This window comes from Pseudochaenichthys georgianus, chromosome 12 (assembly GCF_902827115.2).
Source record: "Pseudochaenichthys georgianus chromosome 12, fPseGeo1.2, whole genome shotgun sequence".
Classification (NCBI taxonomy): Eukaryota; Metazoa; Chordata; class Actinopteri; order Perciformes; family Channichthyidae; genus Pseudochaenichthys; species Pseudochaenichthys georgianus.
Window position 1 is genome coordinate 11550085 of NC_047514.1, and position 18106 is coordinate 11568190.

The 18106-nt window shown below is 40.8% G+C and overlaps 1 protein-coding gene across 1 annotated transcript in view; it reads right to left on the minus strand.

Annotated features, from left to right (window-relative positions):
• Positions 1 to 12866, minus strand: part of LOC117456607 (transmembrane protein 132D-like) — a 34026-nt gene extending 21160 nt beyond the window's left edge. The window contains exons 1-3 of the mRNA XM_034096532.1: positions 12797 to 12866; positions 7330 to 8251; positions 1256 to 1402 (exon numbers count right to left, since the gene is read on the minus strand). Of these exons, the coding sequence (XP_033952423.1) occupies positions 1256 to 1402; positions 7330 to 8251; positions 12797 to 12866 (1139 nt within the window). The remainder of the gene's footprint in view (positions 1 to 1255; positions 1403 to 7329; positions 8252 to 12796) is intronic.
• Between the last annotated feature and the right edge of the window lie 5240 nt (positions 12867 to 18106).

Genomic DNA, 18106 nt, shown 5'->3' on the forward strand with positions numbered 1-18106 from the left:
TGTGTGTGTGTGTGTGTGTGTGTGTGTGTGTGTGTGTGTGTGTGTGTGTGTGTGTGTGTGTGTGTGTGTGTGTGTGTGTGTGTGTGTGTGTGTGCTGTGTGTGTGTGTGTGTGTGTGTGTGTGCTGTGTGTGTGTGTGTGTGTGTGTGTGTGTGTGTGTGTGTGTGTGTGTGTGTGCGTGCGTGCGTGCGTGCGTGCGTGCGTGCGTGAGTGAGTGTGTCCTTGTGGGAGCTCAGCACTAGGGACACACAACTTGGAATATCTCTCCTTCCTAATCTCCCCTTCTGAACGTGCAAGCGCTTAAGCCCGGATAACGTAGCCGTGATTATGGACGATTACGGATAAGTGGGTCGGACGGACGGCGGGTGCTGTGTGTCTGTGTGGGCGGAGGGTTGCTGGGCAGAGGTGACTGTGGGTGTGTGTCACTAGCAGCATCTGGCAAAACTGTTGTAATCAACTGGTGTGTGTAAATCAGGCAGTGAAAGGGCTGTGAAATTAATATTCATTTAAGTAAAAGCACTTCAACTGATTTCTTTTCTGCTACAGTTTACACTGTTTACACTTCTCATTTACACTTCATTTCCATCAACTCAAAGCCATTTGGAAAGTAAAACTGGTGATTCAACATAGTTAAAATAAAACAAGAATTCAGTTTTTAAGGTTAATAAAGTAAACGTATGTAAGGTAAGATCATAAGCATTGCTGAATGAATAAATAAAACTAAACACTAATAGGAATAACAGTATATGATGTTTTATATTTATTTCTTCCATTGCTGTTTCACAATGTTTTGTTTCTGCAGGATCATTATTATATTTTTAAAAAAATGTGTCTGGGGATGTTGTCAGTTAGTCTTTAAAGGAGGACCACATAAATGGTTTGAAACCAATTGAAAAGGGTATTTATTTTCTAGAACTCTTTGTTCAAATGTAGATTTCTGGTGTGCTTCATCATTGAAACAGACTTAGACAAACACAATTGTATGTATTTGACTTGAACTTGAAATACTATATCTTCAATATTACATTTTACAGTGGAAGTAATTGCTTTTTCTTTAATGATGCAGTCTGAGGCCACCAATGATTAATTTTCCTGTAAGCGCTGAATATGTTTCTTCCTTGAAAACAAATAGATTTTCTTTTATAGTAGCAGAGGGGTTTATTGAAATCTTAGAAAATAAAGAGAACAAGAGACACTAACAAATCACAAAATATGAAGATTGTTTTTTTATTGTAAGCAGAAAGAACATGACTGACCTCTTTGCGGTGACAGCAACTTTCCTCTGGCAGACGACGGAGACAGTGTTGGGAGTCGCTCCTCTGCCGGGCTCCACTATGATGTCCCAAAGTGCTGACTCACTGGGCCGCGCCACACTGAATGACAGGCCCGATTTCACTGTTGCCCTGTGGTAAACACATAAAACAATACATAAACAAGCCAGTGCAAAGGGTGAATTTTAGTCACTACTATCCATACACTATTAGCAACATGTCTTATTTACTAACTAAGGTGATATGTGAGTTTTTTTACTGTAGAAGACATTTTACATGTTTTTCCAACTCTTTTAATATCAACAAGAGTTGTACAGCTGCAAACACAACACCTACATCAGAATGTTGTACGTCCACTAAGCATTCAGCAAAATCCCCCAATTAGACGGGCAGAGAAGATATCATTCTGGGCTTGATTTTGGACTTCCTCACAAACACACCCCAAGTTGTTCTGGTATAGGGTCAAAACTACTCCACTCTATTATTGAATATTGGCGCACCCCAGGGCTACAGGCTCAGCACCCTTCTGTTCACACAGTTTACCCATAACCACAAACAATATGATAAATTATCTTCTGTTTCTGTCTGCAGAGACACAACCATACTCAGCCGGATTACAAACAAGATCATTCATATCAGAGAGTAAATCAACAATCTTGCAGAGTGCTGCACAGACAAGCAAAGCCAAGATTACGATCGTTTATTTAAGCAAAAAAGAGGCAAAGAAACAAACCCTGCTCTCATTCAGGGGAGCTGAGGATGAGACAGTGACAGTTTTAAGTTCCTGGAAGTCAACATAATATCTCGAAGATCGGCTTCAAATAAATAACACTCCATGTCGAAATAGACTAATCAGAATTAAGTATTCAGAAAGCCATTCAAAAAGGTATATGTGTGTTCATTCATGTCGTGTCTAACAAGCCGAGTCAGACAGACTGATGTGTTGCAGGCTGCTGGCAGACTGAAAATTAGCAGGGGTATTTATTCCTATTAGCCCTGGGGACAACTGGGAATCAGTTAATCAGATGTCTGATTCAGACTCACATAAGAGTCTGCTGGGAGAGAACACTTATTATGAATAATGTGAATGGACCAGATAGTCCTGGAGGTTCAACAAACATCAAGCCTTTGTGTTTATAAAGCAAAGATCTCTGCTATTATTGTCAAATGTCACAGGACAGGGTCATAGAGCAGTTATTTAAGTTTGAAAGTGATATAAGACGCAAACTGCCTCTCATCAATGTTTAAAATGCATTGATTCACTAATCTGCACTCACACAGACACAATGCTACGGGGTGTGTTTCCAAAACAGACCAATTTCCTTGTGGCAGGGATTCAACGAGGTGCTGGAAACTTTCCAGATAGAATTCAACTCCAAGAGCATCCTGCAGTTTGTCAGTAGGATATTCACAGTGAGAATAATTAGAAAAACCTCAACCTTGATAAGGTGCTGTATTTGGCTTGGAGAATGTGAAAGCCTCTGGTTTAAATTTGCTGAAACTATCTTGAAATGGAGTGTAACATCCCTGTGTTAATGAGTAGACTGCAGCTGTGAGAGGAACGAAACAGAAAGCAAAACGAAAGCTTAAATAAACATATTCAAAACACCATTAAACTACTGTCACTTTTCCCATATGGTGATCCAAGGAAGGAGACATTAAAACTTCCATTATGTCTCCCACAAATGTGGTTCCTGCCATCAGTATTTATGATTTATACAAGGTGTCAATTTTCTGCTTTCTAACAGCGGGTCTGTACCCAACCCACTTCATGGTCTGGTAGTGATACATTTAATGAATATACCACCAACCAAAAAGTTAAGCATAGAAAGGAAGATAATATACTTAGAAAACATTGTAGAAAGGCTTCTTTTTTTACATATAAATGCTCAGTAATGATTCAGAGAGGCAACCTGCAATTTTACTGAAATCAATCTGTCTGTTTTAACAAGCTGTAGTTTGATCCTTTTTATCATCAGATTGCTGAATAATATTTTAAATTACATAACAGATGGACCTATCAAATGTATTCCTGCTATGTCCAAATGAGGGTCAGTAAGCATGCACTCATGTTTAGCACACAATTTTACAAACACTGATTAGTAATCAACAGCAGCAGACTGATCAATAACCATTGAGACAGGGTCAAGGACAGAGTTGTTTTGACAGAAAAAACACAGCAGGCAATCACACACATACACACACACACACACACACACACACACACACACACACACACAGAAAAACGAACAATTCAACAAACTCTGGCTAAAGACATACTTGTGCAGAGATAATGTTGTGGTTTAAAAACCTTTTAGCCAAAGGGTAATCTCTATATTACATTTTCCATTGGAATGACTGAAATATAATAATTATAAACATTTATTTGGTTATGTATCAGGCAGGCAAATCAAGAAAACATTTTTTTTAAAGATCTATTATGCTTTTTGGGGTTTTACCTTTCCTGTTGTGTGTTATATAGGTTTTTGTGCATGACATCACTGTGTAACACTTGTGCTTCTTTTGGCTAGCGCTCCAATACTTTGTACCTGATATGCTAAGGGTTGGGCATTTTGAAGCGGTTGACCAATCAAAACAGAGCCGGCCAGCTAACCAATCAGAGCAGACTGGGCTCTAGTTTCAGACAGAGGGTGACAAGAGGTGCTGCATCACAGGCAGTATGAGAAAAATAAAGCACTTTTTTTAAAGCATTTAAACAGTAGAAGCACAAAATACATACATGAACATGAACATTAGCAGAATATGTCCTCTATTGTAATTTTAAGGGTGTCTATTACCATCTGGCCGGGGACAACGGCTGGAAATTAGCCATGTCGGCTAAAGCTGCTCCATCTACTGTTTTTGTGACAGTTCATCGATGGGGACTGTCCACGACACTATAAATAAATAAACTAAACTAAACTAAATCTTTAATCACAGACTTTATTTGATTCCTCATGTTCTGACTTAAATAACAGAATCATAAGGGAATTGTAACGTGCATTCATGTTTTTTCAAAGGTTTTAGACCATTTTCTGCATATCACAACCTAAGCAAGCTACCTACATCCATCAAGTCCTTTTCTCTGCTGCTTGTCCAGATAAGCATCACAGTGACAACAGCACCTGATGACCATCCTTCCCAGAGGTACAAAGCACTTCAGCGGGCTCCTAACGTGTGGAGGAGCAGTAACTCAATGCCAGAATCTCCCTGGATCACTGAGTTTCTCGCCCACTAGCAGACACAAGCCTCCCCATAGAGAAACCTAATTTCAGCCACTTCTGTCCCTGCTCTTTGTCTTTGTCAGTCACTACCCCGAGTTCATGACCACAGGTAGAGGGGGGGTGCAGAATGGATATCGACCGGTAAAGTGAACAACTCTTCACTGCTGTTATACCTGACTCGGACCATCTCTTTGATTAAACATGTGAAAGCTGGAGTTTTTTGCCTGTTTATTTCATTATCATGGTGAAAAATAAATATATTTTCTCTTTGTAAATGTGATGCATTTTGTGTTTCTTCAATGCTGAATATTTTCTTTTTTGATGTGACTTATTTTTATCTAAATGTGAGCATAGAAAATGTTTTTATTTTCATTTTAAGAGCTTTTTTATTACATTGAATTACGTTGAACTTGTGCACTTAACAGGTGGGTATGCCGGAAAACTACAATCCCCCCCAAACACACAGATCTACATGATTAATCCTGGCATTTTGCCCAGATCATCTCTAACCTAAAGGGTTAACCTCTTGATTCATTTTCAATCAGGGCCACAAATTATCTGGCCTAACCCTGTTGGAGTGGACTCGATCTTGGGCCAAAGAGTGAAGTAATGCAGGGATTTCTCCCAGGAGGAATCAATCATTTGCCAAGCTCCTCAGAGCTAGCCTTCAGTCGGACTTAACTGCACAGACTCTGCCCACTCCTCTTGTCCAATCTCATTCTGGATGAGGCAGTAGGTCAAAAACACACAAAAATCACTGACCTGAGTGTAGGAACTTTATAAGGCATGGTCAGTGAGTCAGTGTTTAGAGTATTTCATGTGGGGAGGCTGTAAATCCCTCCAAATACTCAAACAACAGCAGTTAAAGGGTCAGCGTCCCTATGACAAATCTTAATCACGTAATGTCAACAGTGTTAGCTGTTGAGCATTCAGCTCAATGTGGAGGACTGTTTGTGTCTGTGGATGGTAAGTCTGACATTTTGTAAGGGATCGACTCACACACAGCCACAGTTTTATATATGTGCCCTATGGATTAATACACACATCTCATTTCTCTGCATACCGCCACAGATTACTGCAGTGTTGGTATGTTGTTTGCAGCATGATATCACTTAATCATGGGATTAGAGAAAAAATGTGTCTTGCGTTTCAAACAAAACCATTAAACCAAGTAAAGGCTGGAAACGCAAACCTCGCTGCGATGGCTTCACACACTACTGATCTGAAGCATTCTGATAAAAAAAAAATGTCCTCCAATCAGCGATATGCATCAAAAGGCAACGAGCAGACATTTTGAAAACAGATTAAAGTGCGGGTTTCGGTGTGACAGGGCTGCTTTTATATTAACTTCACTTTTACCCACAGCAGTGAGGGAGATGTTAGTTATTTGTTTTCCTGCTCCATTAAACAGATGCATTATTTATGAAGACAAATACCCAGAGAACCTTGTTGAACTGTTAGGCGGGATATTGAGATATGGAAACCAGTGAATCATTTGCCAATTATTTCCCTGTTTATGGAAGAGTACCCTCCATAACTCCCCCACTAACTGAGAAGTTGAAGTAGACAGGATATAACATGTCAGTAATTTATGAAGCCTGAGAAACTGGCAGACAACACAAGTCACGTTGGCGCTGAAGCATTTTACTGGATAGCCTTGATGGCGATACCCTATCAGTATTCAAGTGCCTTAAGTAACCATTTAAATGCATGGAGCCTATCTTTCATGAAGACGCTCAATTATACTGTTCATCACTGCGATTCAACTTGGTATCAGTCTTTTTTTCCGCTTCATAAGTTTCAGTGACAATTCATTTTGATGTCACTCCTATAAACTAAACTGTTGGCCCCTGCAGACTCAGCAACATAGTTAATAATGATAGTGTTTCCTCGGTGTGACATTTGAAGCTAAACATCCTCTTGCTGTATTTAGTTATGGAGGTGTGTAATTGGGTTATCTTGGTTTCACTACAATATTAGTTTATTCTCTTTTTTCCGAAAGAGCAGGTACAGCTGTAGCACTGAAACTAGCTACTTAGCTACTCAGTAATACAATTCAGGCAACCTTATCACCACTATGTGTGCAAAACAACCAGCAGAATGTATCCAACTTAACAGAATAATACAGAAATGTTAAATCACATGTTAAAAGACATCCAAAAACATTTGAAGAAATGATTCAGAACTGTAGACAAGAGAGATACATCCCAGAACTGATATTGACAAGAGACTTGACTAGATGTAAGACTTGAGAGAAGACTATTTGGTCTAATTTATTTTACATACAAAATTAAATAACCAGTATACAGTAGCTCCCTGCAGGCCTTGTGTAGGCATGTCATTCTTGTATAGTCCTTTACAATTAAAACAGTTCTTGGTTAGTACTTGTACAGAATAAACACTATAAACACAACTTTGATTAAAAGGTTTTAAGAAAAAAGCCATCTTGACTTGCAAGACTTCTGACTTGGCTCTGACTCCCCCTAAAGGACTTAAAACAGTGATGTAGTACCACTGACTAAAGAACTAACTTGGACTTGCATGAAAAAAAGAAAAAGAAACAGCTCTGCAATGTACTATATCACTTTCAGCGGGCGATGTAAAATCTAACACTAGAGGACAGGTCTGTAAGGTGCACGGTTCAAAACAGCGTTTAAACTCCTATAAATAAATCCAAAGTACTTTAAACTTTCACCGTGAGGCTCAGCAAGTCGCTGGCACAAAACCTGCAGTGAAAGTGCAACTGCTCATCTAACTTGAATAAGGATATTTCCACACTTTGAAACAAGACCTTTAAGAACAGCCTGAAACAGAAAAAAGGTGAAGCTCCCTCACCTGAGAGTGAAAGTTTCCAGGGAAGATGTGCTCGGCAGAAACACGTAGAAAGTTGCAACGTCCGTGGCCTTCAGGGGCTTGGAAGAAGTCTGGACCACCACGGCGCCCCCTAGCCTCAGTCGAAAAAAGGTGGGGTTCCCTGGTGGAGTTCTGAGGAGATTGACACTTCCTATACGCCTCATCGGTGTCCCTGAGACCCCAGAGTCTCCCCCTCTTCCACCTCTGACCCGTTGCAAGCTATCCTGCGGGGCACACTGGCCTGTTGGATCCCTCCGGCTCTGAAAGTAGACATCCACAAGGTTCCCCTGAAGCCCCTTAACTCCTTCTGTTTTTCCTGCTTCCCTGCTGGAGCTTCCTGACCGGCTGCCTGAGCCAAACCAGGCGGGTTCTGGCTTCAGCTGGGCCACACAGAACCCACCAGGAGACACCAGGCATGCCCCCCGGACCTCCTTTGTCTCCCAGAAGGCGTAGGCGGTCACACAGTGGCCTCCATCCTTCACTTTGGCTCTAGCGCTTTTATTGACATTATCCTTTCCTGACCCCATCCTTTCTTGCCCAACAGTGATGTCACTGCCTGTGGGCATGTGGAAGAGGATCTTGACGACAGGGGATGATGATCGGACCTGACGGACCAGAATGAATGGCAGGATGGTGCGCCCACTGAGGAGAAGGTCTGGAGGAACGGGGGCATCGACAGTTATGGGGCCGAATGAGGCGTTGACAGCTGGCTGGAGGAGCCCAGCGCCTTTACCTGTGATGAGAAAAGTCTGAGCCTTGTGGCTAGAGTTCCGTGATGGGGTTGGACTGTTCCGCCTCAAAAACACATGATCCACATTGAGAACCTTGAAGTTGACACTGGGATAAACTGGTGACGGGGTGGAGGACGCGTCGATGTCCACAGCAGCCTTCTGACTTTCAGCAACTGGCAAGGGGAGAAGTTAAAAAGACGGGTTAGTGCAATAACTGCTTGAAGGTTTACATTCTGCTATTAGGATACACACAGTTGCCACTTACAAGGTCAGGGATTTCAATTTAGAGCATGGCAGGATGACCAAGGGTTGATAAAGGGATCACGGCCAGAAGAACAGAGCAGAGGGTCAAGGACGGGGTGAGTTGGGGTGCTACGGGGATCGATACAAATGTATGGGAGCAGGTAGGTCATCTGGAGAAGCCGAGGGTGGTGAGACTCAGGGAAAAGGCAGTGACTCATTTCATCATGGAGTTCTTGAACTGAAAAAGGAGAGCGAAGGAAAACACACTGTTTATGGTGTTAATGTATAAATGGAGACTAACAGGAGAGAAGACAGTTAGTCTTAAGAAAAGGAGTGGCTTTGAATGTTGAATGAGTACTTGTTAAGCTGTGCAAGGAGTTATACCCGTTTTAACATGAAAGAATAGCTCTAGAAGTCATTACAGCAACGTTAAGATAATCATTATTTACGACTATCATAACTGCTGTGTAACGAAAAAGAAATTAAAGGATTTTTAAACAGTTTTATGTCCGGCACATTCTCGCTCAGACTGTCTTTCCTGTCTCTAAAAAGGTCGAGTATTTACATGACCTTCACAAACCCCATGAAATGCAACACTCCTCTTAAGTGAGTCACATCTGTGAAGGGCAGATATAACAGTCTAAGGTGGTAGGTGGACTGATGTGGAAATAACAAACAGTGTCTTTTTTATTGCATACAATTTAACGAAATGGTAACATTTACAGTAAATCCACAGGTTGCGTATTAAATGTCCAGCCAAATGGCACATTACAGCCAAATAGCATATTAAAAGGGAATTACACATATTATACTCTCCATTGTAGTTATCATTTCTAGCACTAAAAAACAGGAATACTATGTGCATAACTCTTATGCATTATCCTTTGCACCAAAGTTGACTTTAGTGTAATTAGAAAATGTAATTAGAAAATAAAACACGTACTCCATGTAATGCAATAGAGGGAATGGCAGTGTCTGAGTGGTAAAAAGCCTCTCTCTCTCTGACTTCCATGAGATGACTGTTTGTCCCAAAAGGATGCTTCATGTGACAGATCCCACCTCCTCCTGCCAAAGAAACTTGGTATTTTGCCATCCTCACTCTGTGTTGAAGTGCTCCAGAATTAATGTGCAAATTTGACTTGCCCTAGCTCACAAAAGTACTTTATCAGAAGGCAAACGTAAGGAAAAGCTGAACCTCATTTTACAGCCCCCTAAATATCTAAGAAGTGATTTATCTTTCCTTTCTGTTTTTTTAAAGGGACCCTACTATGCTTTTGGGGGATTTTCTCTTTCCTGTAGTATGTTATACTCTTTTTTTTTTTTCTTTTTTTTTTTTCGTTATCCTTTATTTATCCAGGAATGTCCCATTGAGATACAAGATCTCTTCTTCCAGGGAGTCCTGACCAACACGGCACACATATACGTTTTTCTCTCCCACACACTCACCCCCAGGCCCCCCCCTCCTGCCTGAAACGCCTCGTTTGACCTCCTTAGTTTACTTTTGTAACATAGTGACATCACTATGTATACACTAGCGCTTCTATTGGCTAGCGCTTGCTCACTTGGCATGTGTTAGGCTAAGGGGCGGAATATTTCTGAACAGTTGACCAATCAACAGATCCAACCACCTAACCAGTCAGATCAGACTTGGCTCTGGTTTCAGACAGAGGGTGAAAAGAACAGGCAGTATGAAGACAACACAGACCTTTTTGAACATTAAAGCATGGAGACTTGTCACACAATTAAATATGAACTCCCAATATGAGCATAATAGTGCCCCTTTAACAATAGTTGAATATATCTGTATGTAAATCAATGTTCTTTCTGAAGACATAGGAAAATCTATGAGAATAATTAGTGCGGTAATATTAAACAAGTAGTATTCAGAAAAGCAGTAGATATTGGCTGGTACCAAGCGGCAAACTCTGGGGCAGAGCCGGGAAGCCCATAAGGAAGTGCCACAAACTGCAGTTCATCTATTGGCCGATAGGGGATGGCTGCAGAAAGGAGCAATTTCCATAGACCCCCATGTTAAAATGCCCAACTTTACAGCAGAAATAAACATGTTTCTACCCCTGGAAGCAATAAAAGATATTCTGGATATTGTTAGATTCCACCTTCATGACAATGGATTGGGGAGTGCATTTTTTTATAACGCACCCCTTTGAGCTATATTAGGTCTTAACGTTTTTGCATAAATTAGGGCGTGGTCACCTTGAGTGACAGGTCTCTGCAGTGAGTGCTTCTTCTAGCTTTCTGTCCCTCTGCTAGCTCCGTTAGCTCTGTTAGCTCCAGGATGCTACAGGGGCTCAGCTGCAAGGCTGATCCGGGGAACACAACTTGAACTTGGACGTGTGTGTTGTGTTGGTGCCTGGTGGAGTATTCTTCATTTAAATATCGGACGTATCTTATGCCGCCTCAGCTCCGCCTCTTTGCCCTTATTTGGATCAGGCTGGAGGAGGCGGGAGTTAGGCTCTGACGTCACTGTCGAGACAGCAGCGGCCGACTCCGCCTACTAAGGAGTCAGCAACTCTGCAGAAACCTATGGGTGACGTCACGGACATTACGTCCATTTACAGTCTATGGCTGGTACACGTCACATTTGCATGATTTCCGCCAAACTATGGCTACCAAAAGTCTAAATTAAAGCTTAGGCAAAGGTGGAATATGCATCAACGTTTTAATTGGCTGTCATAATCGTATTTGTTGAAATAAACTTGATTTAAATGGTACTCTTTCTCTTCTCCACTAAGGAGACGGAGTTGATCTATGAACAGACCTTTTCAAATGGGCCCGAGGCCAAGAAACTACTAATTCGATTTTGGTGATGATCCAGATCTGAGATTTCCACTTTGAGACGATTATTGGATTTTAGCCAGAAACAGGGATTAATAGATAAAACATCATATCATGGGACTTCAATCCAAATCTTAGCACGTTTTAGGATGAAAAAATCAATTATGTTTTTATTAAATGCTGACTTTGGATAGAAGTTGGGGAATTAGCATTTGCCAGAGGTTTTTTCCACTCTAGTTTATTTTATAATAAATATTCTACTCACACAAGTTTGAGAAAGATGTAAGACTTGTTCACCTTCATTATGAGCCCATACTCAGTAATAGACCAACCGGTGCTGCCTTTAGGTTGTTGATCCATATTGTTAAAGTATATCTATATCCTGCAGGTGTATAATGCAGGTTGAAGCAATATATGGGAGGAACACGAAGAGGAAAATATTCCTCAGTCTGGTTCAAAACAAGTCTGAAATATGTCTGACCATGAAGTGACTAGGAAGGGACATAGTTCATACTGAGATGATGATTAAAAATAATGCTCACATTGCTAGTAAACACTGGTCTGGGAGAAAAACATTCAAAATAAGTGTTTGGAAGGATGCCTTCCCAAAATCCTTTGGTAAAGGTCATGCGATAAGATCACAGAGTTTTGAGTTGCAGCGTTTGATCTGCGGCTTAAAATTAGCCCACTGCTGTACCTAATTATTTAATAATCAAATATTCATTTTGGGGAGTCCTGGCACCAAGGTATCTTGACTTGTCACATTAAAAGAAATATCTTAACTACTATTGTAAATGTTAGTTCAACCTCAGAGGAGATCGCTGACACAACAGGCAACACATCACTGGACTGAGAGATAAGGCCGCCATGCATATTCATGGGGCCCATGCCGAGAAGATATCAAAGGCTGAACATCACTTAGACACCATTAAGGTCACACAGCTGCACAGCAGAGTCGTGCCTTATAGCAGACATACAGCATTTACAGTACTTCATATGATGGGAAATACACACACGTGCAGATGTAAATCCAGGCAATCTCAGAAAGTAGACTTTTGCATGATATCGCTATCACATAGAAACAGACAGCTTATACTGTGACTCCATCGCTCCCAATGCAGGTTATCTTTAAACAAGCAGAGAAACAGCTGCGCAACCACAGCTTCAGGCCTCTTTAATCCCACAGATCAGTGTGCAATGCATCGTGCCTGCTGTCACTTTCATCAAGACAGAGGGACAAGGAAATGGACAGGGCATGGGCAATCCACAAACCTTAAAATAAAGGAAAAACACAATCCTAAATTCTTATAAAGACCACATCATTACAACAAAATGAACATTTTATAAACTGGTTCTATACTTTCAAGGCTCACTTCTCATAAACTTCATCCTCTCAAATGTACTCAATAACTGCAGTCTTGTATTTGGCCCACTAAAGGTTTGTGCAGCACACTGTCCTGTTATGTGCATACTGTGAGGTTACACCAGAGTTTCAATGAGGGGGAGCAATTAAGCCCATCTTGTAAATTAAATGAAATCAAAGCATGGACAAAAGCATATTCTCATTGCATCACCTGCAAGTACTAGCATGCACTTCCAACCTCATTTACTTGAACACAAGCACAAGCACACGCACGCGCACACACACCCACACAGAGAGAGAGAGTCATGGATCTCACCTTTAACAGCTGTAAGTAGAGCCAATGCGACAACTGGAAGCCATGAACGGAGGGGAAAGTTGGGCATCATTTCTTCACAGTTGCAGGTAGTCCTACTCCCTCCGGTTGGTTGAAATAAAGCGATGAGAGCAAATCACTACATTGTCTGATGTCCTCTAAAGTAACTTCCCCTGACTGAAGAGGATAACAAATGGCGGTTTACTTCCTTATTCACATCAATCTTCAATCGGAATAGTTTTGAAATGTGTTTCAATCTCCTTTCCTCCGGCTGATGAGAGGGATGTTTTCCTCCGGGAGCGCACTGCTCGAGCTGGCACGCTATGACAGCAACAGGCACGGCTATTCCCATGACAGAATCAGTAAACATGTGGCCTCGGTCAGATTAAGCGGACCCACGTGAGCAATCGCCGGTAGGGGAAGAGCTGCGAGCAAATTAAATGCACATGAGGTCAAGGGGGATCAGTGGTTCCTCCACCAGTCATTAAAAATGTTGAATTAACAAATTAATCATATTATTCTGGGCAGAAGGGCGGATTTTTCCAAAGCAACTCATAATAATAATAATAATAATAATAATAATAATAATAATAATAATAATAATACAAATAAAAAAATAATAATAATAAAAAGTATGTATTTGTAAGTGTTATTATAAGTAATTATATGATATTATTGTCAATTGTGAAAAAAAGTTTAGGAAAAACTAAAAAAAGTTATTTTTTTTTTTTTATATTTAGAAAAAACGTATTTCCTCCATTATTTATGCAGTGTTGAAATAATGTATATATTTTGTATAATGCTATTTTTAAAAAATGTCTAAGAAGTGCACAGATGTTCATAATAAACTCAGAAGGCCTTTGTATTATTCGTGACTTTACATAAGCCAGTTTTTGAGGGGAAAAAAGTGTAATGTTAGCTTCCTCTTACTTTTTATACACTCCTTATTGTACACGCATAATTGTGTTTACCATTATGCATAATATGGATGTTAATTTAAGCAGGAGAGACACTGGGAGAACACTGCAGTGTTTCAGTGGGGTTATGATGAATCCCCCATGGTGCTCTCAGGGAGGCGACATAGAAAGGAGATTGAAATTGTGAATCAATGAATATTTGTTTTGTTGCTTCTAATATATTTGCCCTCCTTCCTCTCCCTCCCCTATCCACAATTTCCTCTCCCTCTCCTCCTTGCCCTTATTTCCCCTCTCTATCCAACAAATCTGTATTGAGCTGTAAGTCTGTGGAGTTCCTGGGGGCCAATGGGTGTTTAAAATTCTTGCCAGTTGTAACCTCTCTATCACTCCCTTTTGTCCCGCCTGCTGCGACACCAGAGGGGGGGGAGGGGCATAAGGAGACATCCATCTTCTGCTGGCCTTTCTGAATATTTCACAAAACCCCAGAGTGCCAGTTAAACACTCAATATCCATTTGACCCTACTGCCCCAGAATCACAGCAGGGATCTCTCAGGTAAAATATTTTAATTTGATTTTGATATACCGAGAGGCGAGTCGGACATTTCTTTTGAAGTCGGAACCGTTTTCAAAACTTCCCTGAGCTTGTACAGTAGCAAGGTGGTAGAGAAGGTAACAGCGTACGTGCCTGGCACTGTAAAAGGATTTGAATATAGTAACTGTCTGTTTTCATTTTACATGTTTTATACTCTTCCGTATGTTTACAGGGCCGGATCAACTGGATTAATGGCCAGAGGGCAATAATAACCTTTGGGCCCCTATTAACCCCCTTGTTTCTTTAACCTGTTAAGCCCGAAAGTCCCCGCCGGCAGGTACTTTAGTTTTTTTTTTCACGACACTGTGTCTCAGGGGATCTTAATATTTAAGAACCTATTAATGTGTTATACCAGATTAACGGGAATAATCTCAGCTAACTGACGAAACAAACCATTTTTACCAAAACAAAACACAAGTCTCATAAGAAGCATCTAAATGACCCGAGCGAAAAATGCTAACCTATTACTGCACCGATAATCACTCCTAGCTCCCTTATTACTTATCCTAGGTCAGGGGTCACCAACCTTTTTTAGGGATGAGGGCTACTTTCAAAAAATAAAACAAGTCGAGGGCTACTTTTACTCCTCTTTTTTTTGTTTTTTGCAGTGTATATATTTAGCACATTTTAACATTATTATATGCTGACCTTTAACCTTTGTGTGCTGTTTGGGTCTGTGGGACCCGTTTGCAGTGTTTACTAAAAGAAAATGTTTGCAATTTAATTAATTTAACCTGCTTTATTTGGGGGTGGATCTCACCTCCTCTAGGGGGGTCCTCACCGCCTCATGCGCATGCATGGAAGATTTTTTTTTTAAATGTTGAAGTGAAATGCATCAATCTGGTGCACTTTGAGCACAACATGAATTGATGGATACAGCTCTCAACACTCACATGAAAGGGAGCTGTATTTTCAATAATCCATACATCTTTAGAATATGATCACAACCAATAACAAATCATTTAAACTTGTTTATTCTTATCTTATGTTACCTATTAGCATTCTTTCTTTTTCTTTATGAATATTTTACTAACCACTCCCCTTTTAAACTGTTTTTTTTACTGTCCTATAGTACACATTGGAATTATTTCTTACTTTATCTATATTAAATAGATAAAGGTGTGCTCTCCCTAGCTCTCTTTCTCTCCGTCTCTCTGTCTCTCTCTGTCTCTCTCTCTCCCTCCCTCCCTAGCCACTCACTCTCTCTCTCTCTGTCTCGCTCGCTCACAAAGGCTGTGTGCTCCTCCGTGGCGATGACGGATTGCGTTAAAAAAAAATAATAAACATATTTGTAAAGTGGGGACACAAAGGTGATTTCGAAAAGTGCGGGGGACATGTCCCCAGTGGAAATTACGCCATGCGTGTGTGTGCGTCAAGTGCAATAAATATATAAGTTACAACACACAGAGTAAAACTCTGCCCCTCATGTGTTGTATAGGCTCGCATGATAGGCTGTGTTCAATGGGGCTGATGTGTAGTGTAGATTCTGCCAGAAGGAAAATCAGCGGGGAGGTGACAAATTGGTTTTCTTCCCGACTGCAACGCTGGTCCCGCAAATCAAGCAAGAACGTGATTGGTCAATATTCATTGTGGGGGTGGGGGAGGGGTGTTATAGAGTTGTAGTAAGTAGATAGAGTTCGCTATGATTTAGGTTTCGTTTATGCATAGGGTAGATTCTTTTAATTATATTTCCTTTTTTGTTTTGTGTATTTTATACATTTTGGATTTGCTTGGCGAGCTATTTTTAGAACATGCCCGGCGGGCGACTCACGTTGCCCCTGCGGGCGACTAAGTGCCCGCGGGCACCGTGTTGGCTACCCCTGTCCTAGGTGCACATCCAACATATCGTTTATGATGCAAGGAGACACAGAATCGAACGGTGCCCACCTCAACACTGAAAGATACAAACTTGCGACGTTATCAACAAAAACGTACATCAAAACAAGTGGCGCTAGGTAGCCCACAACGCTAACATGGCTTACCTTCATCTTTGTCTGGTCTAAACTGGTCTTCAATGGCATTTAAATGATAAAAACGATGGTGAAGTTAATCCATAGGTTAATCCAATGTGACTGCATCCCCTTTGAAATGTTCTGATAATCCATAAACAATAAAACATATTTTCTGTTGCTTGATATCAGAGCAGCGATATTTCTCCCCTCTAAGGCAAGCTAGCATGCGCAGAGAGGCTACCATTTTTTGAAAATATGAGTGTGTGCGGGACGGTTTCCCTTGTATTCTATTGGCTCTAACGGTCAGAAAGAGATGTCACATGTCAAAATCGGAAAATCCACCCAAATGGCCCCAGAAGAGGGTTTTTTTGCTAAATCTGTCCAAAAAGGTCAAATGTTTTGCATCAATCTTGATACAGGGTACTTATTATATGTTGTACTTTGGATTCCTAAAGCTTTCAGTCTACTAACCCATCATCCAAGGTTAGTTTTCACTTTAAGTACAAAATATTTTTTGGACGGACACGATCATTTACAGTTTTTTACCATGTTCAATCTGAATTTTCTTTAAAATAAAAAAACATCTATATTGATTCTGACTTTTCTACATCCAACTCACAGGTTTATCGTTACCTTGAGAAAAAAGATTATTAATGTAACCCTTTTAGAAGGGAAGATATGGTCATTTGTTCTGGGAATGTCATTTTCGAGCCTGAGACCTGAAAAACAGGCTCGGGGCCTAACAGGTTAAAGTTGTTGACTTTCTGTTTGTATTCAATAACCGTAACCCTGATTTGACACAGACACAAATGAAGCTTGCCAATGTAGATTTGTATGACATATGGCAAGAATCCACCTGCTGTGCATGAAAAAAATCCAGCCTTGAGTTAGGAAAATACAATAAAAGTATTTGCATGTTAAATATGCGAGACACAAACATTATTCTCTCAAAATAACCTCAAGCTGTCCACAGCTACATAAATCCTTTTTTCCAGCACTTCCACAAAAAAAAAATAGATCCCACTGAGTACCTCACAAGTGTGTCCATGCAGCCACTCCAACAGTAATGTGTTTCCCAGCAGGAGGTTTGCAGCAAGCTTCTTACCTGCTCACCCCACGCTCTGAGGGCAGGCTGCCGGGGGGAGGATGTACCACCTGGCCGGTAACTCATTCGCAGCCCCCTGCCGGCGTGGAAAACCGATGTTTATGGTGGCCGAACTCTGAGGAGAGCAGTCGTTCGTCACCAGCTGAGGAATGTTGCCTGACGTCAGCGAAGAGAAGAAACCCAGGGCATCCGCATTGCCTTGGTGGGGTTACAGATGGGGTCCAAAACTAGCAAGCCACATGAATATCTGGGAGCAAATTAATTGTATTTGCTACACAAATATGGCCAGGATATGTTGAATTTTCGGAATATTGGGTTGCAGATTAGAATTTAGCATGAAACATTTGAAATAACTAAAGGATAAGTTAAAAAAAGAAAGTAGAAAGAAAGTGAGGTCAAAGAAAACTATTCCTGCCACAAAGTTAGCAAGGATTGAGAGTCAGACCTAAACATCTCATATGTGGGTGTCTCACACTGCACTGTAACTTTAATTCATGTACCTTTGTTATTCATATTTTATTATCTTTGCTTTTAAATGAGTGTTTTTAAATGTCATTTCATAGTATGTTTCTTAATACTCTTAATGTCTTTCATTTTTGAAAAGCACTTTGAATTGCCTTGTGTTGAAAGGTGCTATATAAATAAACTTGACTTGCCTTGCCTCGGTGATTCGTCTTCAGCTGCTCAGAAGTTGGAGACCCTCACATGGAAGTTGGCCCTCAGAGCTCCAGCACCTTAGTGCTGCTG